This window comes from Colobus angolensis, unplaced genomic scaffold, assembly GCF_000951035.1.
Source record: "Colobus angolensis palliatus isolate OR3802 unplaced genomic scaffold, Cang.pa_1.0 Scaffold11, whole genome shotgun sequence".
Classification (NCBI taxonomy): domain Eukaryota; kingdom Metazoa; phylum Chordata; class Mammalia; order Primates; family Cercopithecidae; genus Colobus; species Colobus angolensis.
In genome coordinates this window covers 5,648,558-5,675,173 of record NW_012112030.1, presented here as the reverse complement: position 1 = coordinate 5,675,173, position 26,616 = coordinate 5,648,558, and the positions used below count along the sequence as shown (strand labels likewise).

Genomic DNA, 26,616 nt, shown 5'->3' with positions numbered 1-26,616 from the left:
TAATATAAATAAATAATATATATAAATGACTCAGCACAAAACCTGGTATGTACAACATACCCTGAAATCTTACATTTTCTCCACCCCATTCTCTAACATAATTCTCATTTTGAGAAGAGGTTCAAGAATATTTATGGTTTGAAAATTTGGAATAAGCACAAATTATACGCAACAACATTTTATGTATTTTATTTTCTTATTTATTTATTTATTTATTTACTTTTATAGAGATATGGTCTCACTATGTTGACCAGGCTGGTCTCAAACTTGTGACCTCAAGGGATTCTCTCATCTTGTTCTCCCAAAGTACTGGGACTACAGGCGTGAGCCATCACAGCTGGCCCACACCAACATTTTAAATAACCCAAAGAAAATAGGCTAAAAAGAAAGACAACACATATTTGATAAAGGGTGAGAAAAAAAAATTATTGTTTTCCCTCTCTCAACTTTCTTTTAATTGATACTAGATGGAAATGGTCTCTCATTACTTGAAAGTATTCCCAATATTTCCAGGTCAGGAACGGAAAACCAAACATCGTACGTTTTCACTCAAAAGTAGGAGCTAAGCTATTAGGAAGTGGCAGCTAAGCTATGAGGATGCAAAGGCATAAGAATGATACAATGGACTTTGTGGATTCAGGGTGAAGGGTGGAAGAAGGGTGAGGGATAAAAGACTGCAAATTGGGTACAATGTATACTGCTCAGGTGATGGGTGCACCAAAATCTCAGAAATCACTACTTAAGAATTTATTCATGTTACCAAACACCACCTGTTCCCCCAAAAACCTTTGGAAAAAAAGGGAAAATATTCTCATACTTTTGTGGTGTAAGGCTGAATGGGTCAGAATGGGGTAGCAATGCAGAGATAGTGGAAATACTCACTGTGTTCCTGCTTCACAAGCAGTCCATGAGTCCCAGTTTGGACAATGCCTCCCTTTGCCATTATCTGCAAAAAAGGAAATAAAAAGAAACTGAATGTGCCAAACAGAGAACATGCTTCAGTCTCACTTCAATATACTTGTTTTGAGTCCCTGCTGAAGTCAAACTTTCAAAAGGAACATGGATAAGAAGTCGAAGTAATGACATCTACAGAACTTCATGATCACTTGCTCCACAGACAGCTTTTGTCTACAGAGAAGTCAATGCAGTAACCTCCCTTCTCACCAGATAATAGAAGGAGAGCTTCTTCAGTCCCTGCAGGGCGCCTCCATTCAGAATATAATGTGCCTGGACTGTCTGAGTTTGGCCACACCGTAGTTCATGAGGCAGGGGCTCAAGGTGGACAAAGCTCTTGCTTGGGGAGAACACAAGATAAGCAGTGTGATGGGCCTCTTCGTGTTCTTCTGACACCCACTGGTAGCCGTAACAGGGACTACGATCCTTGTGTTTGACCTAATGAATTAGAAAAATTATGTTATTTTTAGATTATATGTCATAAAAATTAATGTTCTCACAAAACTGTGTAAGCTTGCTGTGCTACCTTAACTAGTAGCTAGAAATCTTTTGTTCTACAATGAAAAGTGGGAGAAGGACCCCGTATTTTGTTTCTCTGCTTTAAATGCAGGCGTGCTTTGTGACTTTACACTGCGGAGCCTCCTGGGATTGAGATGTATATTTCTTAAGAGGATAAAAAGAAGCATCCTTTGCTCTGATTAGCTTGCCTGAAATTTCTCTGGCTGCTTTACCTGTGCACTGGAGCTGTGAAACTTCATTGAGGAGAGTAAATAATCTCTAGAAATGGAAGAACTGTGCTTTCAGAAAGCAGCTGCCTCTTTTAGGGTGGATTTTGAGTGGGTATTATGAATAAATAAAATATTGTAACTTTAGGGGTCTGAGAAGACATTGGTAAAAAGCATTGGTTTAAGAGCTGAACTGGGCCGGGCACAGTGGCTCACGCCTGTGATCCCAGAAATTTGGGAGGCCGAGACGGGCCGATCACGAGGTCAGGAGATCGAGACCATCCTGGCGAACCTGGTGAAACCCCGTCTCTACTAAAAAATACAAAAAACTAGCCAGGCGAGGTGGCGGGTGCCTGTAGTCCCAGCTACTCGGGAGGCTGAGGCAGGAGAATGGCGTAAACCCAGGAGGCGGAGCTTGCAGTGAGCTGAGATCCAGCCACTGCACTCCAGCCTGGACGACAGAGTGAGACTCTGTCTCAAAAAAAAAAAAAAAAAAAAAAAAAAGGGCTGAACTGATGAATTAGCTGAAGTCTACCTCTTCTGGGCTGTCTTAGGCTGATTGCTATTATTGTTATTTATTCGAGACAGGGTTTTGCTCTGTCGCCCATGCTGGAGTGCAGTGGCACGATCTTGGTTCAGTGCAATCTCTGCCTCCCGGGCTCAAGTGATCCTCCTACTCAGCCTCCTGAGTTGCTGGGACTACAGGTGCATGCCACCCCACCCAGCTAATTTTTTGTATATTTTGTAGAGATGGGGTTTCACCACGTTGCCCAGGCTGGTCTCGAACTCCTGGCCTCGAGCAATCCACCCGCCTCAGCCTCCCAAAGTGCTGGGATTACAGGCGTGAGCCACTGTGCCCCGCCTAGGCTGATTATTTTTAATACTCCCTGCGGTCTGAATTCTAATGCCTCAGAGGCCCTATTTGGGTTATATTTCTAACTTTTCTTCCTGTAGAAGTTATTCCTTAGCTCCTTCCAGGCTTCCTCTACCTTCATCCCCAGCTCCCAATAGCACTAGTGAATCCTTGAGCAAAACATGTTGTTCATATCTTAATATATATTTTGGTGACAACACATATATGATCACCCCAAACAGGGAGCATGTAGAAATAATAATTTCATTGTCAAGACTGGCACAGTGCCTGGCACGTAGAAAGCATTCAAGACACTTTTTGAAATGAGTAAACGTTCAAATTTGAGTTTATTAAAGGTAGGTGCTTTTATGCCATCTATTAAAGCTAAATAAACACAATGCATTGTTTATTTCTCTATAACAACGTAAGGACTCTAAAGAGGCAGGGGTTTTCCATTACCATGATTATGTAATATATATTGAATATGTATTGTATATCCATGTATCTATAGACATGTTTATGTCTCTCTTGATCATTAGAGGACTGCATGTTATACTGACCAAGTTATATTGGTATGAACAGGTCATCTGGAGAAAATTAGAATAGCAAAACAAAATAAAGTAAGGTAATAATTTTTGGAGTATACATTTTTAAAACTAAATGCTAATTATGTTAGAATTGGCTTTTATAGTAAAAGTATCTAACAGTTAAAGGGGGATTACTAAGTGCTTCAATATGTATTATTTCACTTAATCTTCGCAACCACCCCAAGAGTTAGGTGTTAATATTGCAATCATTTTACAGATAAGGAAATGAAGCATAGAGGTTTTAGTTAATTCCTTAAAATAGGGTTGAGCCAGTATTTTTAACCACTTTATCTGATTCAGATCCTGGAATTCACACTTTTCAAAAAAGTATTATACACATACACACACACACAACATAAAATTACCATCTTCATTATTCTTTAGTGTACAGTTTGGCAGTGGTAAGTATATCTGTTGTGCAACAGATCTCCAGAACTTTTCATCTTGTAAAACTAAACCTGAATACCAATAAGAGCAATTCCCCATTTCTCTCTTTCCCTAGCCCTTGGCAGCCACCATCCTGTTTTCTGTTTCTATGACTTTGACTACTTTAGAAACCCCCATATAAGTGAATCATATAGTATTGGTCTTATTGTGACTGGCTTATTTCACTTACCATACTGTCCTCAAGGATTATTCACACTGTAACATGTGATAGGATTTCCTTCCCTTCTCAGGCTGCATAATATTCTGTTGTATTTATATACCACATTTTGTTTACCTGTTCATCCCTTGATGGACATTTGGGTAGCCTCCATCTCTCAGCTATTGTGGATAGTGGGGCTATGAACATGGGTGTGCAAATATCTCTTTAAGACCCTGCTTTCGATTCTTTTGAATATATGTCCAGAAGTAGGATTACTGGATCATATGGTCATTCTATTTTTTAATTTTTTCAGGAACTACTACTATACTGTTTTTCATAGTGGCTGCACCATTTTACGTTCCCAGCAACACTGTTAAAGTCTAACCTGCACTTTTAATCACAACAATATACTGCCTTCTTTTCATAAACTTTGAAAAAGTTAACCTTAAATTGGTTTCTAATTGCCAGTTTTTTCTCTCCATAGAACTAAACACAATTTGGAAACTTTATCACCCTTAGGTTGCAACCTTGTGTTCAAGGCTACTTCATGTTATTGGTAACTTCTTTCCAAACTTACCCTAACAGTAAGAGTGGTACCCATAACGTTGGTGGTGTTGATAGAGAACTGTACAAGGCCATGCTCATCGGTGGTAGCATTGGAGTAATAGTTTGCTTCATTTCCTCTGATGAATATGACTTTATTTGGTATAGGGACGCCTTTCCCATCTACCAGGCGCACCTGAAGATTAAAAACTATGGATGAGTTATATCGGTAATAACTAATAGGCACCAAACATATTCATTTTATCACATTTTTAAGTGCCTCCTCTATGTTGAACATGGTTCCAGGCACTGAGGACACAGTAGTGAAAAAAGAAAACAAAAAACAAAGTTTCTTCCATCACAGAGCTTACGTCTGGTGAAAGAGACAGATGCTAAATAAATGCATATATAACATACACTAATTTAGTAGTAATCAATCCTAAGAAGAAAAACAGAGCAGTGTGAAGGGATAGACAGTGATAGAGATAATAACAAGAGTGACCTGAAAAATGTATTCTAGATATTTTGGAAGTGCTGTGTATTATTATAGATAACTCTTAGAGAGTCACAGAGCACGAGAGTAATATGATAATGAAATATCTAAATCTATTAACTAAATTTATTTGTGCCCCAAACACCTATTTTGGGGTGGACCATTAACTTCCTATAGATTAGTGTCTGAAGTCTCATAAGTGCACAAGTAAACAACTGCCAATATATTGTCCCATGTGTTTAGCTGTCTTAGACATGGTCTCTGCTTCTCAACCTAGATCTTCAGCCTTTTGGAAGGCAGGCAGATTTTATGGCAGACTTCCCAAGTGAAACATGTAAAATTGGAAAGAGGCACACAGTATTAAACAAGATGCCAAAGCTAATTTACTGCTAATATTGTGTCGGCAGTTGAGTAGTCCAGTTCAGATTGTAAAGGTGGTGATTCTTTTTCAGTATAAGCTACATTTGGTAGCAGGAAGAACACTAGGCTGACCCCCATCAGTACCCATAATTGATTTACAAAATCTAAGTTTGCCAATGAAATGTTGGCTGCATGTACAAAGACAAGAACAGGCACATAATTCTGATTTTCTTCTAGCTAGAGGCTCTTCTGACAAATAGGATATTTAACAGCAATAAAATATACTTAAAAAGTACACTATCTTTCTGAGAAATTTACAAATGAGCTGGCCTTTCATTTTAGGAAGTTGAATACATTTTGGTGTCATGACATAACGAAGCCTTCCAGAATGTACGCTACTTTGTGGAATTTATGCCTCTTTTATACCCTTCATAGCTGAAATCCTATAACATTTACATTAAGAAAATGATACACAGTAAATACACATTGAGGCACATGTAACTGTCATCTCAGACTTCTAGAGTCATAAAGATCCATTTGTACAACTGCTGACAACAGAAAAATTGTAAGAGAAGTTTTTTTTGGTAGATACTATGAAAAGTCATCATTCAAAAATCTGAGAACCTTAAATAGCAGTGTTTTACCCCATGTTCACTGTTTTAGAAATATACTTGTTATTATAGAAAAATAGTGTAAATATACTATCCACGAAATAAACATTATTGTAGAATCTTTACTACTTCAAAGTAAAAATTAAAATCACCTACCCACCTGTTTCCATACAAAGTTAGTGTTAGCCTCATAAAGAAACTGGTCAGTATGAATTTTGAGATTCTTGTGAGACAATGTCATAAAAACCTGAGACTGCCTGGTAAACCATGAGAAGCAGATTGTGTGACTTGTACAATGCTGTTTCAAAAGGAGGGGAAAATCTCTACTAATTTTAATAAGGCCTTAGGACAATTACATACATTTCATATACAAATTTACAGAAGAATATATTTATTTTTATGTAGTTTTTTACCTTTGGTTATACTAATCAACCATGGTGATATTTTATACCTTTGGTTATATTAAATGATGACATTAACCAGGCATGGTTTTAGCAGAAACCATAACTATTGTGCTAATTAGGTAACAGTACATGGGTTGATGAGTGAACTGGAAAATACTCCACCTGCCCAAAGAAGGGAATCCCTTGTCTAAAGTTTGAGTCCACTTTCACAAATGAGAGTTTGGTTATGGTTCTTGTGATTTCACTGGACTTCTTTCCACTCAATTCCACTACTGGAAAAGAAGAAAAAAATACGTTCTTTTTGGGAAGAATGATGTCTCTACAATTCTATCACCTCCTCCCAACTTACAATTCATTATTTGGCTAAGAAAATCAATGTCTACTGTTTTTTCTCTTACACCCATGTAGTACACAAACCTGTTCCTTCTTCTTGGATCTTGGCCTCAGTGTGAAGTTTCATTTCATATTCCTTCCTCTTCAACTGGAAGACCTTGGTTTTTACTTGCTGATAGAAGCAGCCATGGCTGTTTAGCTAAGAAGGGAGAAAATAAAATACAAAAATACAATGCATATTATACTAAATAGATGATTGGTCAGTTAACCTGGTGTGATTTTTGTGGGGGTACAACATCATGTAGGCATTTTCTATGACGAGGACATGATAAATATTCTCTAGCAACTAAATATTAAATTTCACAATAATGTCTCATGTATAATTGACAGATGTATTTCTTGGTATCTGAAATTCCCTAGATAGAATGCAACAGAAATGTCTTAAAATTTGGAGAGTAATCTTTTTTTGTACAAAGGATGCATAATATTTATACATATTTATGGGGTACACGAGATATTTTGTTACATGCATAGAATGTGTAATGATCCCATCGCGGGATTTAGGATGCCTACCAACTGAAGTATTTATCATTTCTATGTGTTGGAAATAGTTCAAGTCCTGTCCATTTGCTATTTTGAAATACACAGTACATCTGCTCTTGACCGTTAGAACTCCTCATCAAAGTCTGGTTCCTCCTCCATAATATTCAGCTGTGGCTGGGAAGTGGCCTCCCATATGTGGACTGTATCTGTCTGGCATCTTGGTGGGGCCATGTGTTAGGTTCTTGCTCAAAGAGAGAGCAGAACTCATGCCCTGGCCAGCTAAGGCAGTTAAGAGGTGTATGGTTTTTCTCCTTCCTTTGTAGAAATGAATGCCCATGGAGGCTTTGGATGGCTCAGCGTCTATCATCCTGAAACACTCACAATGGGCAATTACAAGAAATAAATAATTCCCCTTGTGCTCAGTTCATGATTTTTTTTGAAAAATTACAATAGCCAACATGGAATTCTCTTCTAGATTGTTCTCTTCCTGCATCAGAAAAATGCTGCCACTCATTGCTTTTCAACAATGCCTTTATTGTCATTCTCTAGAAAAAACAGTGTTCAACCTACCTGTCCACTGAATTTCTCACAGAAAGCCTGTGAATCTTCACCAAAGCAGTCAGAAGCGTCACTATACTTTCTGCAAATGCTCACAGTCACATGTCCTGGGACAGGCTTCCCATATGTGTATCTGTCATGAGAACATTCCCAAAGGAATCAGAGCAGACACTGAACCTCCCCATTTTCTAGCTATTTATATCTCCCTTTGACCTACAGTATATTTTCCCTCCGCTGTACTTCCCTCTGCACTCTGCGGGCTCACACAATACTGAAGATAAGAGTCACTAACTGCTCTTATAGAAATCTCCATTGCAACATGCTGAAATTTACTAGATTCTTCTTTTATTATTTCTTTTTTCCTTGATTTTTTTTTAGCTTTATCTTAAAAAACTTCCTTATTATAAAACTTAAACCTGTACTTAAAAGAAAAAGCAATACAAGCAAAATGAAACAAACAAAACAAAGCAGAACAAAGAAAGCAAAGAGAAGAAACAAACACCCTCAAGTCTACCTAGGAATACAACCTATTAGTACGATAGTGTCTCTTCTTCCATCATCCTCTCCCCATGTGCAGCCATCTCTATATCGAGTTTTACTTGTTTACTTTTTTACAAAAGTGGGATTGTGTCATAAATATGTCACAGACGATTGCTGGGTTTCCAAGTGCATTTGTCTCCTTTCTTATTTGAGAATGTCCTCTGTATCTCTATTTACAAGATCACACCAGTTATGAGGAACCAGGAACTTGACTGTTACGGTGAGACAGAACTGGAGCAGGGGCCCAGCTGAATAGCAGGTGTATTACATGTGTGATCTTTGGGCAGGACTGATTCCTTCACTATACCTGCTCTTCCTGCTACTGCTACTGTGTGCCACCAAGGTTAGGAGCATAAGACCCAGGACACAAAAGTTTTCAAGGTTGGAAGAGACTGTCTTGAGAGATCACGTTCAGTCTCCTCAGTAAAAACATCAGTGCAGAGAGGTATGTAGACCAGCCTTAGGTTGACCAGTAAGTTAGATGAGATTTCAGTTGTATGCCTAGCTCTACAAATTCTGAATCTAAGTGATTTTTCCAGTAAGCATGCAAGGTCAGGTAAATGATCTGTTGATGATTGAATTTCCCCTATAGCCATGTGTTAATTATCTCCCTAATATATGTTTGGTTATTTTTGGTTAAGGCAGAGCCAATACCCTTCAACACTATCCACCCTTCCCATTGTGTGTGTGTGTGTGTGTGTGTGTGTATGTGTGCAGTTTTGTCACTTTCTGAACCAATCCTATTAGCATAACCTCTCTAGAAACAGTTTCTTACCTTATGATAGAATAATGCTGATAAGAACGTGAAAGAAAATAAAAAGGAAAAATAGAAAAGCAACAGGAGAATAACATTCTAGAGAGGAGGATGCTGTCAAAGCACTTAAAATTTTTGTGTTGCCACTGCTCCTAGAGAGAGTAGCTAAGTATCCCAAATAATGAGTCTCTTTTAAATAATCCCCCACAAAAGATTTTTAAAAAATGAACTCACAGGCCACACACTGATACATTCATCTCTTCTTCCAAGATGGTGATTATCTTTGGCACTGTTACTTGTACTTCAAACTTGGGAAGAACTGTTGATTGGTGATAAAGAAGGTTGGTGATTGGTTTTCAACTTTGGGGGAATTCATATTTTCAAGTTCCCTGTAACGGTTCCCTAATAATATTTTAGGGCTCTGAAAAAGGTAGCTCTGCTCTCCAATATAGTCTTATCCACCCTCCTCTCAAATGAATATTTCAGTTGAGGGACTATGAGAGATCACTGTATGCTTAGTTATGGAAAACTCAGTTAAAACAATAATGTTTTAATTTCGGGGATTGGTATTAAATATTGCTACAGAAAATAACCAAGCTATGTGAAGTCCTATTCACAAATCACTGATGTCTTCGTTGGACTTAGGTGTAATTAGTTCTACTCCAAGCCCAATGTCACCCATAGGAAACGGAAAGACTCCAAATGAGCTTAAATTCCAGGCTCTAGGAGTTTAAATATGAAGAAAAATCATGTTCGATGACTTTTCATGATCCATACCAAATTCCTCCACGGTGAAAGGGTGCTCTGTCCTTCTACCTGATTTCTTCTGTACCACCACCTTGTAGGAGCCCTGGAAGGGCTCTGATGAGAGGGGAAAAGACAATTGCTTGAGGCCACCCTCTAACTGGAAACTCTGCCATTGTGCGATGCGATTTCCTTTGGGATCCTATGAGTGAATTAATTATAACTTACAAAAGCACCTGGAGCATTGGAGCTAATAAAGGATATCTATGGAAACCCTAAGTTATCTACAAAAAGGACAAATGGGGTAGTAGTAAAGGGTGAGGAGAGGAGATTAGTTAGAGCCATCTAGCTCTATGGGAGTTGGAAGACTTCTCCTTTAATGACAAGTTTCTGAGATAGTGTAAAAACCTCTCAAATAAGAACATTTTCCCTATTTGTATTGCTTTCCTTCAAATATGGAATGTTTCATGTTGCTTACCTGAATGTATACTAGTGGAATCTGAAAGACAAAAGAAAAAAGAAGTTTATACTTATTTTCAAATATTCTTAAATCTCATTTATAAGCAAAGCAGCTAGTGTTTGCTAGCACAACAGGGTGAGTATAGTAAAAAATAATTTAATTGTACATTTAAAAATAACTAAAAGTATAATTGGGTTGTTTGTAACACAAAGAATAAATGTTTGAGGGGATGAGTACTCCATTTACTGATATAGGCATGCAATGCATGATAATAATCATTATCCATACTATGGATAATGATATGGATAATGATAATAATTATCCATAATCATTATCGTGCACTGCATGCCTGTATCAAAATATCTTATGTAACCCATAAATATATACACCTACTATGTTTCCACAAAAATTAAAAAATAAAAAAATTAATAAATCTAAATTAGTTTTATGTAGAATAATTCCCTCTATAGTGAAATACAGAAATATTCCAGATTAAATTTTATAGAACTTTTCATTAATCTATTTTAAGCAATTAATAAATGTTAAAAACTTACTAGGCCTTCAGCAGCAAATATACATGTAAAGTGCCATTTACTAAAAATGGATTTATTAACCTTTCTTAAGTGCTTATAGCATCCTAGTGAAGATCAGTCCTTTGCTATGCAATTTTACAGGTTAAGAAATAAACACTTATGTAACTATAGGTAAATATGTTCAGATGTAATCATTAAGATGGGTCATAGAATTCTTAGGTAGTTCTAAGAATGAGGAGGAATGGACATATTTCATTAATAAATATTAGTTTAATAAATATTACTTTTAAAAATGAATAGACATTGATAAAGGAGCTACTATCAATGTTTACTCATTTTTTAAAACTAATATTTATTAAGTAACTTCTCATATGCTATGTATTATTCTAGGTATTGAGAATATAACCAAGCACAAAAGAACAATGTGCCTGCTTTAATGGAGCTTATGTTATAATAGAAATGGGCAGATTTTTAAAAACCAGTATGTATAGGATGGTGGTAAGTGCCAATAGAAAAACAAAGCAGAGATAGGCTGACAGAGTGATGGAAGTGGTGCCTCATTTTAGATAGAGGAGTGAAAGTAGAAGCTGGGAGACCACTTTGAAGGTTACTGCAATGATCTTGTTTTGAGATGACATTGGCTAGGACTAGCTTGCAGCAGTTCAGATGATGAGAAATTGTCTGAATATATTTTAAGCCAACATGATTTTCCAGTGAGGTGGATGTGGGTATGAGAGAAAGAGAAACAAGGACTAGGCCATAATCTTTTGTCTTTGGAGCTAGAAGAGAAGAGTTGCCTCTTTTTGAGATAAGAAAATGTGCAGAAGTTGATTTGGGAGAGAAAAACGAAGACTTTGGGTCGATGTCTGCATTACAATAGAAATAACTGTTTCTTATCACAGATACCAAGGGTTAGTCTTGATGAACAAATTAATTACCCTGACTTTCCTTTATAGTGAAGATTTTGGTAGGTGTGTATAGAAAAAGTCTAAATCTTTAAAATGTTTTTGGAGCTTAGGTTCTTTGAGGGTTTATCTGTGTCTGTTATTTAATGTAGCTTTCTAATTGTCCTAATTAAGAACAATCTGAAAAATAAATTTAATTGTGTGACAACTGACTGAGTACCAGCACCAAGACAGAAAGAATTACCTACTTTCTTTACCTGGAATGATGTTTTAGATTAGGATCTTGTGCTGTTGTAATGCCAGAAGTTACTGTTAGTGACACCAGATTCTTTCTCTCCCTGGTCTTCCCCCAACACAGAAAACAGGTTCCCAGCCTGTTTATACAGATAATCATTTTATGTAGATAATAGAAAACTCACCAACTCGTTCACAGGGTGAAAGCTTTCATCCAAGGAGACAACACGAAATTTCACTGAAACAGAAATATTTTTCATGAGCCCCTAAACCCAAGGTAGGCCTGTAGGCTGGTAAGACAAGCTATCAAGGAACCAAGATTATAGGAACTTTGCCTGAGGAACATCCAGGGGAAGAAGATCTTTCCTTTTTGAAGTTGTTCTGTCTGTAGGCTTCTTCCTACCTGTCTGCTCTGGTTTGTAGATTGATTTGTCCGTCTGGACAAAGACCAGACTTTCCTCGTTCTTAACCATCACTGTGGTCCGCTTCTTAAATTCTTGGGTTGGTCCTTTCACTTGGACAGTGAGGAACATTACCTCCTCATTGGATGAAGACTTTGGGACCTGAAATATAGGACAGATCCTGAAACCCCACTCAGCACCCACAGGTCTCCCCTATTTGCTGTTCCACTCGTCTCTGGAGATTTTGTCCTTCTTACTTAACTTCACTCCCTTGCTCTCAGCAGGGAAAGTTGTCAGGGACAGGAATCACTTCTGCCATTTTACAAATGGGGAGACAGGACACAAGGTGGAGGAAAATACATCAGTAAAGAGAAGTCATAAATGAGATTCACATCTTCATACAGCTCAGAAAAAAAGTCTTTTTTTTTTTTTTTTTTGAGACGGAGTCTCGCTCTGTCGCCCAGACTGGAGTGCAGTGGCCGTAGTTTTTTTGTATTTTTAGTAGAGACGGGGTTTCACTGTGTTAGCCAGGATGGTCTCGATCTCCTGACCTAAAAACAGTCTTGATTTATACACTGAGCTTTACCAGGTTGATGTTACATGCTAAAAGGGCATGGTCGAAGCGTGTTTTAAAGGCTATGGAAAAAACCCGTATTTTACTGACACTAGGCTGTAAGCATCTCACATGTGGACAACTCTGAAGAGATATTATACCTTTGCTCAGGGCAATTTCTACAATGTTTACTCTTAGAAGTAGTGTGGAGTGATGTGTTCCCGTCAGTCCACCACTGGTGGCTCATGTTGAGCCTCGGCCTAGTTTGCTTTATTAACATTTTTTCCATCTTAATTTTAAGATGTCACATTTTCTTTTTCTTTTCCTGTCTGGCTAGTAGGGTTTCTATTTGATTATTAAGTGGATTTTTAGTGTGCCTGTAAAAATTTGTCTCCCATGGCTGGAGAGTCATGCATTGCTCCTCAATTTCTATACTTAGCTTGCTACATTTGGATTCTTTCCTGAAGTTCTTACCAGCCTCCCAAAGCCTCATCTTGACAGAATACTAGATCCCTATGACTCTGACTAAAATAACCAAGTATATTAAGTCAAACAGCCACACTCACATCGAAGGTGACGCAGTGGAGTACATCGTTCTCTGCCTCCAGGTCAGTGAAGAGGCTCCTGTTTCCCCTGACAGACTCCAGGGAAGCACTTACAGTCACTGTCTCGTTCAGGTAGCTCAGAAGGACACAGCCCTTCTCAGGGGTCTCAGTGTGGAGCAGGGAGGGGACCAGAACCATATACTGCCTGGGAATGAGACAGTTCAGTTAGAGGAAAGTGAAGGAAGAGAGGCATTGATATTAACAGCACTTTTTCCCATCATAATAATTGTCATCATCAGTTCTACACCAAGAGAAGACATACTGATGAGCATGAAATTTGGCTGTTGAAGGCCATGCATAAGAATTATTTCCTCTTTCCTTCACATGTCATGGCAGTGAACATTTTACTTGAGGTGGGTATTAACAGATTAAAATTTGTAGGCATGTTTCACTTCAAGGAACAATTTCTGAACATCTGAATTCAAATAAAAATATGTAGTTACATTTGTCATGTTGTAAATCTATTTTACCTTCAAGTTGCTGTAAAAAGTAAGCAAGCTCTCAGTCATGCGGACATTACAAAAGCTAATCAAATTGTAGAATTCTCATTAAAATATATATACACACATACACACACACACATACACACACATTCAGCAGCCCTATGAAAATTGTATGGTAAGTACTCGCTCCCACTCCACAAATATGGAATCTGAGCCTCAAAGAAAGTGAGCCATTGCTTTACAGTCTCAGTTGTGGTCAGCAGCTAATAAACTCTTAAGAGTGTTACTTAACCATGGATGTTTGCATTTTAAATATTTGCCTTTCAGCTCATGATCAGACAATGGCTCCATACAAAAACGGTCCTCTGGTGATTGACTTTAGACCTTGGTAACTCATGTGAAGTACAGAAACTTTCTCAATACCCTGACATAATTTAAGATTAATCCTGTAGTTTTTACACATATTTACTCACAGAACTCCGAAAATAATTTTTGGACACTGTGCGCTCCTTACATAGTTTCAAGTAAACATATTTTTATCATGATTTTAAATAATAGCAAAAGATATTATTTTTGATGATATTTTAAATTAATACTTAGATTAATTTTACAATTTTCTCATGGAATAATAAACACTATAGTATAAGATACCTACTATCACTATTTGAAAATACATTAAAAATTCTTTTAATGATCTGATATATAATATCTTTCTCTTCTTTTTTCCTTTTCTAATTTGAATTTCTATACCAATTACCATACAGAAGTTTATCCTAAATTTTTATATTTCAAAAAATTTTGTGAATTATCCTTACCTCTTTATTATCAAGCATCTATACATATATGTATGTATACACATGTTCACATATATACATATATGTATACATATACATAAATACATATATATGTAACATGTGGATAGGTAAATTTAACTTTAACTCCTCTTTTAAATAGAATGTGACCAGAAATTTATAAATATTAAACATTTCCTTCTGATTGAGCTATTTTAAAAAATACTTGTATATAACTGATCAAAACAAAATAAATACATTACAAAATATGATTCATACATATTAGATATAAAATTAAAATACTTTTGAAGCACATCTTTAATGAGAATGATGAACTGCTTTTCCCCCCAGTGAATTTATGTATCCATGAATGAATAGTCCCTATTGCAAGAATTAAACAAGATCTAACATTAATTCTGTTACTATTTTGTTTTGTGTAGATATAAGTGCTAAGAAGAATGGTTCACATAAAAGTAAGTAAATGGCAGGTAAAACAATTGCATCACTGTTACCACTTCTTGCAACTTCTGCATTACATGCTAAAAATCACCTAATACTCTATTATCAAGAATTGCTTCTCATCACTCATCAGCTGGTATTTCCTTTAGCTCCTCCTTTAGTTGTGTTGAAACAAAGAATTCATCACCACCTCATCTGCAAAAGGATTTTCTCTTCTGACATTAGAATCTCTTGCTTTTTCAATATCAACACCAGTATTTCAAATTGTTCCTTTATTTGGCAGTCTACAGATTATTACACTCCAGGGCATTATTCCATGTTTGCTTGTGGGAGAGAATTGTCTTTATTTTTATAAAATAGAAAATGGACCCTTAAGAAAGAGGAAGTAAGAAAAGATAAATAGCATGGTCTCAACTAGATCAATATGAACAGGAAAATCTAAATATTATTCTTTTAAAAAAACTAAAAATTTCTGACATTCCTTAGGAAGGCTTTGCATATTAGAGATTCAGAGAGTTGGGGAAGAATTATGAAAAATAAGCAAGTCATGAGTAAACCAGATTTATAAAATCTGGAAGGAACCTTAGAGATAAGAAGGCGACAGTATCATAGGAAAGAAAAAGGAATGCTAGAAAAATCTGCAATAAATGAAGGACTCTAGGTTCATGCTTTATGCTCTCTGTGTGGAACTCACGGTTTTCCAGAGACTGAGACATCTGTGGGCAGGAGGACCAAGAGGAGAAGAACAAGACTTGGATGAAGGAGTTTGTTTTTCCCCATGTTGCAGAAAGAAGGAGCTGGAGGAGACCAGACTGTATTGTACCCTACTCCCTACAATCCATCTGGTCCCAAACACTTCCCAGAGCAACTGGGCTTTATGCTGCTCTGCGTGCAAACAGGAAGTTCCACCCACACAAGATCTCTAAACAAAGTTGAGGTCTCTGAACATTCTCTGGAAAGGTCATTGATGGCCTATTTATAGTCAAAGTTAATTCCTGGCGGGCTAAATAGAATCCCTGGAGGGCTAAAGCCACATTCCCGTAAGAGCTCACTTTCTCTGGGTTTTACCGTAAAGCAGCTAATAAGCTTTTCAACCTCTTCTCTCCCTCACTCCCCCACAACTCCTCACAACGCCTTTTATGGTGCTTCTCACATCTCTTGTATGAATAGTTGGCAAGGGAGACTACAATTTAAGCAACACTGGGCAGGCTCAAAATAGATATTTCACTACAAGTCAGCGTGGCTGCAAGTTCTCCATTAGATATGCCTACCCTAAATGTTTGAAGCCACATCAGAATTCTGTAGTCCTCTTTGAGAATGACATGAATTAAACCAGTAGCTTTTTGACATTAGGGATATTACTGGATTGCAGATGAAGAGCCAGGCCCTGGAAGAATGATCATAGAAAAGAGTTTCCTGTTTTAAGAAAGTGAAACAAAGAAAGGTGAAGTAACAGGACTTCAAAAACAAATTTTGACCTATTGTGCCTAACAGACTTCCCAACTGCCTTTACCATCAACTACACAAACTTCCTTACTGCCTTCCAAATATGATACTCCTCTGCAAACTTTAAGTCATATAAACAGTTTCATTAGTCCATCCACCCATCCATGCATTTATTCATCCATCTATTCATGTAGCTATTCAGTTGCTTTGTAAGTATTTTTTGATCCTGCTAGGACTAGACATCATGCAAGATTCTAGAGATAGAGTGGTCAAATAAGTATGAAAACAGGCACTTAAAGGTTTTTACATTCTTGTGGAGGCAAAACCAGGAAAACAGAAAAGCAACTACTGTCTAAAATGCAGTATAAAATACAATATAACAACTACTGTCTAAAATACAGTATAAAATACAATATAACAACTACTGTCTAAAATACAGTATAAAATACAATATAACAACTACTGTATAAATTACAGTATAAAATACAATATAACAACTACTGTATAAAATACAGTAGCCAACCATATTATTGGAGAAGTTCAGGATGCTCTGGGAGCACATAGAAAGGGCACATAACCCAGACTTGGAACCTTTTAAAAAAATTTTGAGGGAAAGCAAAATGTAAATTAAGATCTGAAATATGAGTAGTGGTTGTCTAGAAGAACAAGGAGATGAAAAGAGCTTTCTAAGCATAAAGAATGACAGATGCAAAGGTCTGGGAGGGAGAAGAATCATGGCACATGCATGAAATGAAAACTATTTGGTATGGAGGAAATACTCCTTTCTGATGCTTCAAATCAGAAAGGAACTTGTTGACAATATTAAGGTATTCAGAGGAGTAATCAGTGGATTGATTTCAGATTTGTTTCCTGGAAAGCTTGCTCTTATTGAAATTTGAAAGGGCCGCTAGAAAGAGGTGATCCAGGATGCAGGAAGATCAGACGGGAGTTGTAATAATATAGGTGAAAGCTGATGGCATTTTGAACTATGGTATTGTGGTGGTATTGAAAAGAGCTTTCAGATTTATATCACATTTAAGAGGTAATTATAGTGCTCAGTGAATATATGAATGGAGGAATAAAGGAAAATGTGTCTTTCCGTTTTCCTGGCTTGTCACTGAGTGAATTGTGTTGCCTTTAGCTGAGTGGGTGAAACAGAAGAAACACAGATTGGTGGGAGCAGAAGGAGGACAAAAGGGCTGAGGGTTGGGAAGCTGACGTAAGTGTCTGTGGGATATTCACATATTAATATTCACAGGAGTTTGACATTTGAATGCTGAGCTTAGAGCAGTGTGGTCTACTAGAAATATCATGTGAACCCCCTGTGTAATTTTAAATTTTCTAGTAACTACATAAAGAGAAACATCAAATTAATTTTAATAGTCTATTTTATTTAATCCAGTGGGTTATAACATCATGACCTGAGAGTCACGACCAGGATTTAAAAAAATGAAATAGAGTATAATGAAAAATACAATGTACCAGACAGAATAAGAGAGAATAGTGATTTGGGAAACATCTGTTTCATATACATGCAGCAGAGGCTGGTGGTTGTTCCTGTTACCACTTCTCCAATTCTGCTTTAATAATAGAACTCCTGATCCTTTGCTGTGTGCAGACTGCCTAGTTGACTTCTATTTCTTAACCCACTCCCTTGAAGCTGGGTATGGCGTATGACTAAGTTCTGGTGATTGGAGGGCAAGTGGAAGTGATACACGCAACTTTCAGTTCATGACTTAAAAAGGAAGGTACAGTTCTGTGCTTCCCCTTTCTTCTTTGCCCAGGCTGCAATGTGGACATGCTGACTGCAGTGATAGGTACTGCTGTAGCTCATCAGATGGAAGCCATGTGTTAAGGAAGGCAGAACCACAAACAAGGCTCAGCCTGAGCACTTGAGTCATCAAAAGGCTACTCTACTTGGGACCTTCATGTGACAGAGAAATGCATTCTCTTAGTTAAGCCATTGCATTTTGAGGTCTGTTTGTTACAGCATTAAAACCTATATCCTAACCTTATTTTTCTTTGTCACTATTTCCGTCTCAATCATCTGTATCCTTTACTATGTGTCCTAGATCACAATTGTGAAAATGTGATTACAGTGTTACATTGGGAACTGCTTATTGAACATGTACAAAATCCCTTATTTTTAGTTAAAGTTAAAGCAGTCTGAATGCCACTAGCTTGATGAGATCTGTTCTATTTATAGAGGCTATGGATATATTAGTTTATTGGGAAAGCCGATGCCATGGAAATGGATGATAATACCCAGGTAGAAGATGTTGATGAAAAGAGAAAAAGAGCCCAAGACAGAGGTAGAGGGAAAGATCTTGTCTATGCAATGGGTAGGAGCACCCAAAGCAAGCAAGAAGGGCCAGTTAGAGAGGAAGAAACACAGGCAGGAGAGTGTGAGGTCTCTGAGTCCCAAGGAAGGGACCGCTTTAGTAAGAGAATAGTCAACAGAAGATTACTACTAGACCAGAGTGGTCATGACTTTATACCAAGGCATCAATGTTAATAGCACACAACATTTAAAAAAATTATTACAAATGATTATATGATTTTATAATGTATTGATTCAAAATGTAACATAATTTAAATGATTTCTAAGGCACTAGAAATAAGTGAGCATTCACTCGGATTAGTGACTGAAAATAGGAGGGATTAATGTTAATAATATTCATTTGATGCCTTATCATAAGTTGCAAAGATGATGATCTATAAAGGTTGTTATTGATAAATTCCTGGCTACCCATGTCAAGTGCTGCTGTGAAATCAAATAATAGATTGATTTTTTTTTTTTCTGCTGGGTTTAGGGACAAGGACATTGGGATTCAGTTGTTTCAGTGCCAGTGTGGGGCAGAAGCTTGCTGAGGGGGGTGGGGAATGTGAGGAACTAGAGCCAGTTTGGCAGTTTGTCTGAAGGAGAGAAAAACAACAGGGCAGTACCTGATGGAGATGCCAGGGTGAAAGGAATATTTCTTTAGGTGGAGATAAACTTGAACAAGTTTGAATGAATTATTGCTTCTAAAAATGCTGAGTGGGAGATGCAAATGACAGGGGAGAGGCTGAGCTTTTTCGAGTGAGAAGGGATGATCCCCGAGGAAGGTCTCTGACGGATGCATTCAGCAGATGTATTAAGAATGTGGTGGAGGAGGCCGGGCGCGGTGGCTCAAGCCTGTAATCCCAGCACTTTGGGAGGCCGAGACGGGCGGATCACGAGGTCAGGAGATCGAGACCATCCTGGCTAACACGGTGAAACCCCGTCTCTACTAAAAAATACAAAAAATTAGCCGGGCGAGGTGGCGGGCGCCTGTAGTCCCAGCTAGTCGGGAGGCTGAGGCAGGAGAATGGCGTAAACCCGGGAGGCGGAGCTTGCAGTGAGCTGAGATCCGGCCACTGCACTCCAGCTCGGGCGACAGAGCCAGACTCCGTCTCAAAAAAAAAAAAAAAAAGAATGTGGTGGAGGAATGATCCTTAATGGGAGAGATGCCACATTCATTATAATCACAGATAAAGAGGAAAGTATCATTAAAATCCCCTTTCACCATGACAGAGCCTCATATTCTTTAGGAGAGGGAAAACGAGCTTGAGGGAAAAAATAACTGAACCAGTTAGTTGCCAGGACACCTGAGCCCTACTTCTAACTTAGCTGTGTGGTTCTGGGTAACTCAGTTCTAACTGCTCTGAGCCTCAGCTTTCATGTCAATAGTGGGGCAATAACATCTGTGGTCTCACCTTCATGAGGTAGTTTCATGCAAGATGCTAGGTGTAACACAGCTTTAACATTCTGATTGGTACAATACCAGTGTAAATTAATTTTTATAGTTTGAATCCTAATGGCTGAGGATGACATCTATTTCATCTCTGTTCTGGGCTTTGCTATAGGAACAGCATCCATCAGCATTTCCAGGAAAAATCACTAATCAGGTTACCTGAATAGCAAGTTCTTGACAGAAAAGGAAGCACACAATTTGAACAAGTTCTGTACAGTTTTGAAATATTTAGCAAACACTGCTAGAAAGCTGAGGTAAAGGGGTAAAGAGAGAAAAAAAAAAGGAAGGGAAAAAGATAGTTCATGGAAAAGAAAGTAGAGGAGCAAAATATAGGAAAACATATAGCATTAAGAACAAGCAAGGAATGTTTGGGAAATGAGAGAAATGAAGATTAGGAGGTAGATGGGCTTTAATGAAAATAAATAGAATACAAATTTCCCCTTGTATTGATGTAGTGCTTCTCAGGAACTGAATATAACGTATTCAATTGTACCAATTGTACACTTCGTGCACATTGTCCTGGAAAAGAGAACACTTAAGCTTCCCGTAGTCCTGACAGTGACGATAATGAAAATTTCAGCTGGTTACATATTAACTACCACCAAAATTAGAAAGCCCAGTAGGTGGCATAACCATATTCACCCTATTAGAGGGTTTACTGGCTTTTTCTTTGCCCAAGCATCTTGGGCAAAACCTGGAGTGAAGGAAATATGTATCTACAGAGATGTACTCAGGGATCAAAGAGCAGAGTTTTTCTCATTTGTGCTATCTCATTAACATATGTGTGTGTGTGTGTGTGTGTGTGTATGTGTGTGTGTGTGTATATATATATATATATATACTTTTTTTTTTCAGAGACAGGGTCTTGCTCTGTTGCCCAGGCTGGAGTACAGTGGTTAGATCATAGCTCAACTCAGCCTTGAAGTCCTAGGCTCAAGCGATCCTCCCATCTCAGCCTCCCAAATAGCTAAGACTACAGGTGCACTCCACCACGCCCAGCTAATTTTTTTCTTAAGCTTTTTGTAGAGACAGGGTTGTACTATGTTGCTCAGGCTAGCCTCGAAGTCCTGGCCTCAAGTGATCTTCCCACCTCGGCCCCTCAAAGTGTTGGGATTATAGGCATGAGCCAACATACCTGGCCTTTCTGATTTTTAATGAGAAAAAATATTTGAATATACAAAGACAAAAGCACATCCTCAGTTTGTTTTAATTCTAATATGCTTCCATCGTTTTTCAAAATTATCAAAAAGCACTTTGGGAGGCTGAGGTGGGTAGATCACGAAGTCAAGAGATCGAGACCATCCTGGCCAACATGGTGAAAACCCATCTCTACTAAAAATACAAAAATTAGCCTGGCGTGGTGGTGCATGCCTGTAATCCCAGCTACACGGGAGGCTGATGCAGGAGAATTGCTTGAACCCGGGAGGCAGAGGTTGCAGTGAGCTGCGATTGTGCCACTGCACTCCAGCCTGGCAACAGAGTGAGCCTCTGTCTCAAAACAAACAAACAAACACAAAAAGAAAAAAAGAGCGTTTTATCTTTTTCGTCAGGATACACTTGCTCCAGAGGACTGATTTCTACGCATAATCCATTTTACTAGATCCTGTGTTTTGCTACAGAGGAATTAGTGTTTGGACTAAAACAATTTACTACAAACAATAGAATTCAATGGCTGTCCTAACATATTTATACTTTTGGGCATGTAGAAATATTTTTGTGTAATGAATCTGTCCCCACTGTGAATTTGCTATGTCAAAGAGTATATACCTTTTAAACTTACAGATACTATCTCATCAACTTTCTAAAATGACTGCCAACTTACCTTCTCACTAGCAATGCTTACATGTGTGTATTTTCCCATCACTTTTAAAATTTTACCAATCTGATGGGGAGGGGAGCATGATCTATTTTGTCTTTTCTTTTTTAAGCTCACGATTACTAGTGACGTTCAACATCATCGCCACTTATAGGAACTCTGTTGCTTATAATTTATCTTTGTTTAACTTTCTTTTTTTAACACTTTATCTTTGTTTATTTTCTGATTGAGAAGTCCTTCTGCATATGCATACTGAAATTGTAAAAATATTATCCTACATTTTTTCCTACATTAAGTATTTGTGTTTAGATTTTAATCTTTATCTGCAGTTTATTTTGGAATACGAAGCAAGGTGGGGGAATTACAGGATTACTTTTCCTTTGATGAACAGAAAATAAATGTGTGCATGTTTATGCATTTGTGTGCACACGGTTGATTCATGACTCTTAACCATGGGAGTCCCCTTTGTTCACTGTGGCTCTCATGTTCACTGTGGAACTTTCCAGTGTCAGAACTTTCATTTTAGAGAGTTCTATTTAGTTTGGGAGCAAACATTGGGGTTAAATTTTAAAAGTAGGAAACAGAAAGTTGTTTGCCAACTTTACTTAATTACTCAGATGATGCTGATGATAATGATGCTAACAACAATAGCTACAACAGTAACAAGTAATGACAGCTAGCAATTATGTAGCACTTACTACATAAATGGGCTAAGACAAGTTCTAAGAGTTTTAGGTGTTCTAATTTTTGTTATGCTAAAAGATTATTTTACCATTAGTTGAACTGTGGGTCCCTAAACCCACAATTTACAGTAATATCATAAAAATTTATAAAAAATTAATTATGGAATATATTGTTATTGTATAACATATTATTGAAAGCTCTTAAGTTTTAAATAGTGTAGCTTTCATGATTCATATATTTTCAAAGCAAGTTATACATATGTACTCTCATTATTAATTTAAAGTAATGCAGTATAATTTGAAGATAAAATTACAAGTTATGTATAAAGAAAAGGGTACAAAAAGGCATGGTATTTAAAACGTATGCATCAAACTCGTTTTTGACTTTTGGCAGTAATTATAAATAACTATTTATTAATTAGACATCATAATGTAACTTTTTCCATGTATTTAAAAAAATGGTATAGACTGCTAACATATTTTAACTTTTATTAGACAGTAAAACATGTTTTTATTTGGTAAAATAATTTGAATATATCTTGTTATTGGAACAAATATTTTAGGACATAATTTTATTAATGAATTTTAAGTGACTTTATTTAATCTTGTATATAGTAGTTCCTCTTATCCGAGGGGCATATGTTTCAAGTTCCCCAGTGGACGCCTGAAACCACAGATAGTACCCAACCCTATATATACTATGTTTTTTCCTATACATACATACTTAGGATGGAGTTTAATTTATACATTAAGCTTAGTAAGAGATGAACAGAACTGATAATAAAAGAACAATTATAACAATATGCCAACATCACTACTCTTGAGCTTTGGGGCCATTATTAAGTAAAATAAGGATGACTTGAACGTAAGCACTGCAGTGTTGAGATAGCTACTAAGTGACTGGGCTGGGGGCTGGGGGGATAAGAGCAGCATATACAGCATGGATACGATGGAGAAAGGAATGATTCATGTCCCGGGTGTAAAGAGTTCATCACACCACTCCGAATGGCACACAATTGAAAATGTATGAATAGTTTATTTCTGGAATTTTCCACTTAATATTTTTGAACCCTGGATGACCAAGGGTAACTGAAACAACAGAAAGTGAAGCTGCAGGTAAGAGAGAACTAATATACGATCTTTCTTGCGTAAAGCACATCAGCAATACTAATTGACTACATTTCTAGTTTCAATTTCTTCCTTGTTTGTGAAGCAATTATTTTCCTCGATCGTTTACATTATCCCTTAAATTTTATAGTAATTTCCTCTATGCCTAATTCAGTGGCTTTTTTTTTTTTTTCAGAAAATGCAAGGTGAGCCTAGAATATCTTATCCTACCAAACAGAAAGGATGCTGCCAAAGATTACTAGGGTTATGTCAAAAGCACTCAGCTGCCGCCCTTAACCCATTTCCTGTTTAGAAAAAAAAGTGCAGAGCTCCCTGCCAGCATTCATTTAATTTTAGTAAACACATTCCTTGAGGCTGAAGCAAATCTGACTGATTTTCAATGTGAAAATAAAATATAAAAGCTGTTCTTTTGTATTTTATTTCTAAACAGAAAGGCCTTAATTTTTTCTTTTATTCGCCTGTCCATTTAGTCTGTATATCATCACTAGACAATGCTGAAGTGTATTAGACTTTGCTAAAAGGGTTAGAGTAATTAATTATGGAAAACATAACACAAGAGGGAAAATACAGAGCTACATGGTAAATATACCTTGTCCCGCAGTCTATGAGTAAAAGCTGTAGATGTTACATTCTTTCTAGGCGGTCTGTCATGGACACACTCAGCTTCTAATCTCAGTTCCTTGTTCTCACCTTCTTCCTATCCCTTTATAAAAGCACTTCATTCTTCTCTTCTCTGCTATCTTTCCAACAAACTTTTGAGAATGTCTGTCCAGTCCTCCTAGGAATTGATTCATCTCTCCCCAGGAGTACATTTTTCCTGTCTGGGTTCTTCTATCTAGAATAATGCCAGGGAACGGCCTTTGGTAGGACACCCTGTGTTGGGCTTGGTTAGCTTTCTGGGGAATGAGGACTGTGCTTTAAATTCTATGGCAGTCCATGGTGAGTTTGGGAGCTTGAAGCCTCGTTCCCTCTTAAGTATTCCTCAAGAGTGGTTTTGGTGTTTTCTCGGCCCTTCTTTTGAGTCCACTCATAGCACAAAAATTCTTATAACTGGTCATAATGCAATTAAAATGTCCGATTCCTTCTGCCGATTGCAGCTCCTTGGACCGTTCTCCTCCGCCTCACCCTAACTTCCTGCAGCTTTGGCCAGTCATTGGCCACTTAGTCCTTTGGGGGCTGGGCAGCAGCTCCGTGCACTTTGGGGTCGGGGGCGCCTTCCCAGCGCCCAGCATCCGAGGCCATGGCCTGTCTGTGCCCTCCACCTACTTTGTGCCCTCATCTTCCTCCGGGGCTACGGCAGCGGCGATGCCAAGCGTCCTGGGCAGGTCCGACAGGCTGCTGACGGGCACCAAGATCACCACGCAGAACATCCACGACCACCTGGTTCCTACCTGGACAAGGTGTGGGCTCTGGAGGAGGCCAGTGGTGAGCTGAAGGTGAAGATCGGCGACTGGGACCACAAGCAGCGGCCCGGGCCCCTGGCAATTACAGCCACTACTTCAAGACCATGGAAGACCTGCGGGACAAGATTCTTGGAGTCACCATTGAGAACTCCAGAATTGTCTTGCACATTGACAACGCCCGCCCGCCTGCCTGCAGATCACTTCCGAACCAAGTCTGAGATGAAGCAGGCTCTGTGAAGGAGCTTGGAGGCAGACATCAAGGCCTGCACAGGGCGCCTGATGAGCTGACCCCGGCCAGGGCTGACCTGGAGACGCACATGTAAGGCCTGCAGGAGGAGTTGGATCACTGGAGAAGAACCACAATGAGGAAATCAGTGCTGTGGGTGGCCAGGTCAGTGTGGAGGTGGATTCTGCTCCAGGCGTTGGTCTTGCCAAGATCCTGGGCAACACGTGAAGCCAGTATGCGGTCATGGTTGAGCAGACACGGAAGATACTGAAGCCTGGTCACCAGCCAGACTGAGGAGCTGAGCTGGGAGGTCGCTGGCCACACGGAGCAGCTCCAGATGAGCAAGTCCGAGTCACGGACCGGTGGCGTACTCTCCGGGGTCTTGAGATGGAGCTGCAGTCGCAGCTCAGCATGAAAGCCGCATTGGAAGGCCGCACTGCAGGAACGGAGGCCTGCGTTGAGGCCCAGCTGGTGCGGATCCAGGCTCTGAGCAGCGGTGCCGAAGTCCAGCTGGGCGATGTGTGTGCTGACCACCAGAGGAGGCCTGAGCAGGAGATCGCTGCCGACCGCGTCCTGCTCGAGCTCCAGAAAGACCCCTACAGCAACCTGCCCACCTGCAAGGTCCGCTGAGTGGCAGGCTCCTGGGCTTCTGCTCTCCTTCAGAGGGAGGATCCTGGGTAGGGAATGGGAAGCCAGGGACCCTTACCGCTGGCTCTTCCCCTTACCTGCCAATACAATTTTATGGCCCAAGGGGGTGGGGGGAAGAATGCAATTAATTTCCAAAGCAGTTGTTCTTACACCAGTTTTCTCTGGCAGAAGCTGGAGTGGGGTGACTGGGTCTGCAGGTATTTCATACTCGCAGTTACACGTTTTCGAAGTATGTGAAATCTGTTCTCTTTGCTATGTATTTAGGCTCTAACTATGATAAAACCAGACCACCAGAGTACTACACATCTGGACGATACTATCTTGACTTGTAATGGAGTTTCATGAGGTGGCTTGCTTTTGAATGTTACCAGCTAGCCATAACCTCTTTCTTTCTCTGTTTCTCTTTTGCTCTTTCTTCATCAAAAGCCGGGTGCGGTGGCTCAAGCCTGTAATCCCAGCACTTTGGGAGGCCGAGACGGGCGGATCACGAGGTCAGGAGATCGAGACCATCCTGGCTAACA

The 26,616-nt window shown here is 38.6% G+C and overlaps 1 protein-coding gene and 2 pseudogenes across 3 annotated transcripts in view; 2 read left to right on the top strand and 1 right to left on the bottom strand.

Moving 5' to 3' along the window:
* Positions 1-16,104, bottom strand: part of A2M (alpha-2-macroglobulin) — a 46,926-nt gene extending 30,822 nt beyond the window's left edge. For 2 of the 3 annotated variants that reach the window (XM_011953290.1, XM_011953300.1), the window contains exons 1-13: positions 15,667-16,104; positions 13,241-13,424; positions 12,124-12,283; positions 11,906-11,958; positions 10,067-10,087; positions 9,622-9,790; positions 9,079-9,163; positions 7,563-7,683; positions 6,534-6,648; positions 6,279-6,388; positions 4,283-4,444; positions 1,165-1,392; positions 883-946 (exon numbers count right to left, since the gene is read on the bottom strand). In XM_011953290.1, the coding sequence (XP_011808680.1) occupies positions 883-946; positions 1,165-1,392; positions 4,283-4,444; positions 6,279-6,388; positions 6,534-6,648; positions 7,563-7,683; positions 9,079-9,163; positions 9,622-9,790; positions 10,067-10,087; positions 11,906-11,958; positions 12,124-12,283; positions 13,241-13,424; positions 15,667-15,752 (1,558 nt within the window). In that variant the 5' untranslated portion in view covers positions 15,753-16,104. The remainder of the gene's footprint in view (positions 1-882; positions 947-1,164; positions 1,393-4,282; positions 4,445-6,278; positions 6,389-6,533; positions 6,649-7,562; positions 7,684-9,078; positions 9,164-9,621; positions 9,791-10,066; positions 10,088-11,905; positions 11,959-12,123; positions 12,284-13,240; positions 13,425-15,666) is intronic. The other variant, XM_011953310.1, reaches the window with a different exon arrangement.
* Positions 16,105-24,877: 8,773 nt separating this feature from the next.
* On the top strand, positions 24,878-26,077 carry LOC105521353 (annotated as a pseudogene).
* A 54-nt stretch (positions 26,078-26,131) lies between these two features.
* Positions 26,132-26,616, top strand: part of LOC105521345 — a 7,582-nt pseudogene continuing 7,097 nt past the window's right edge.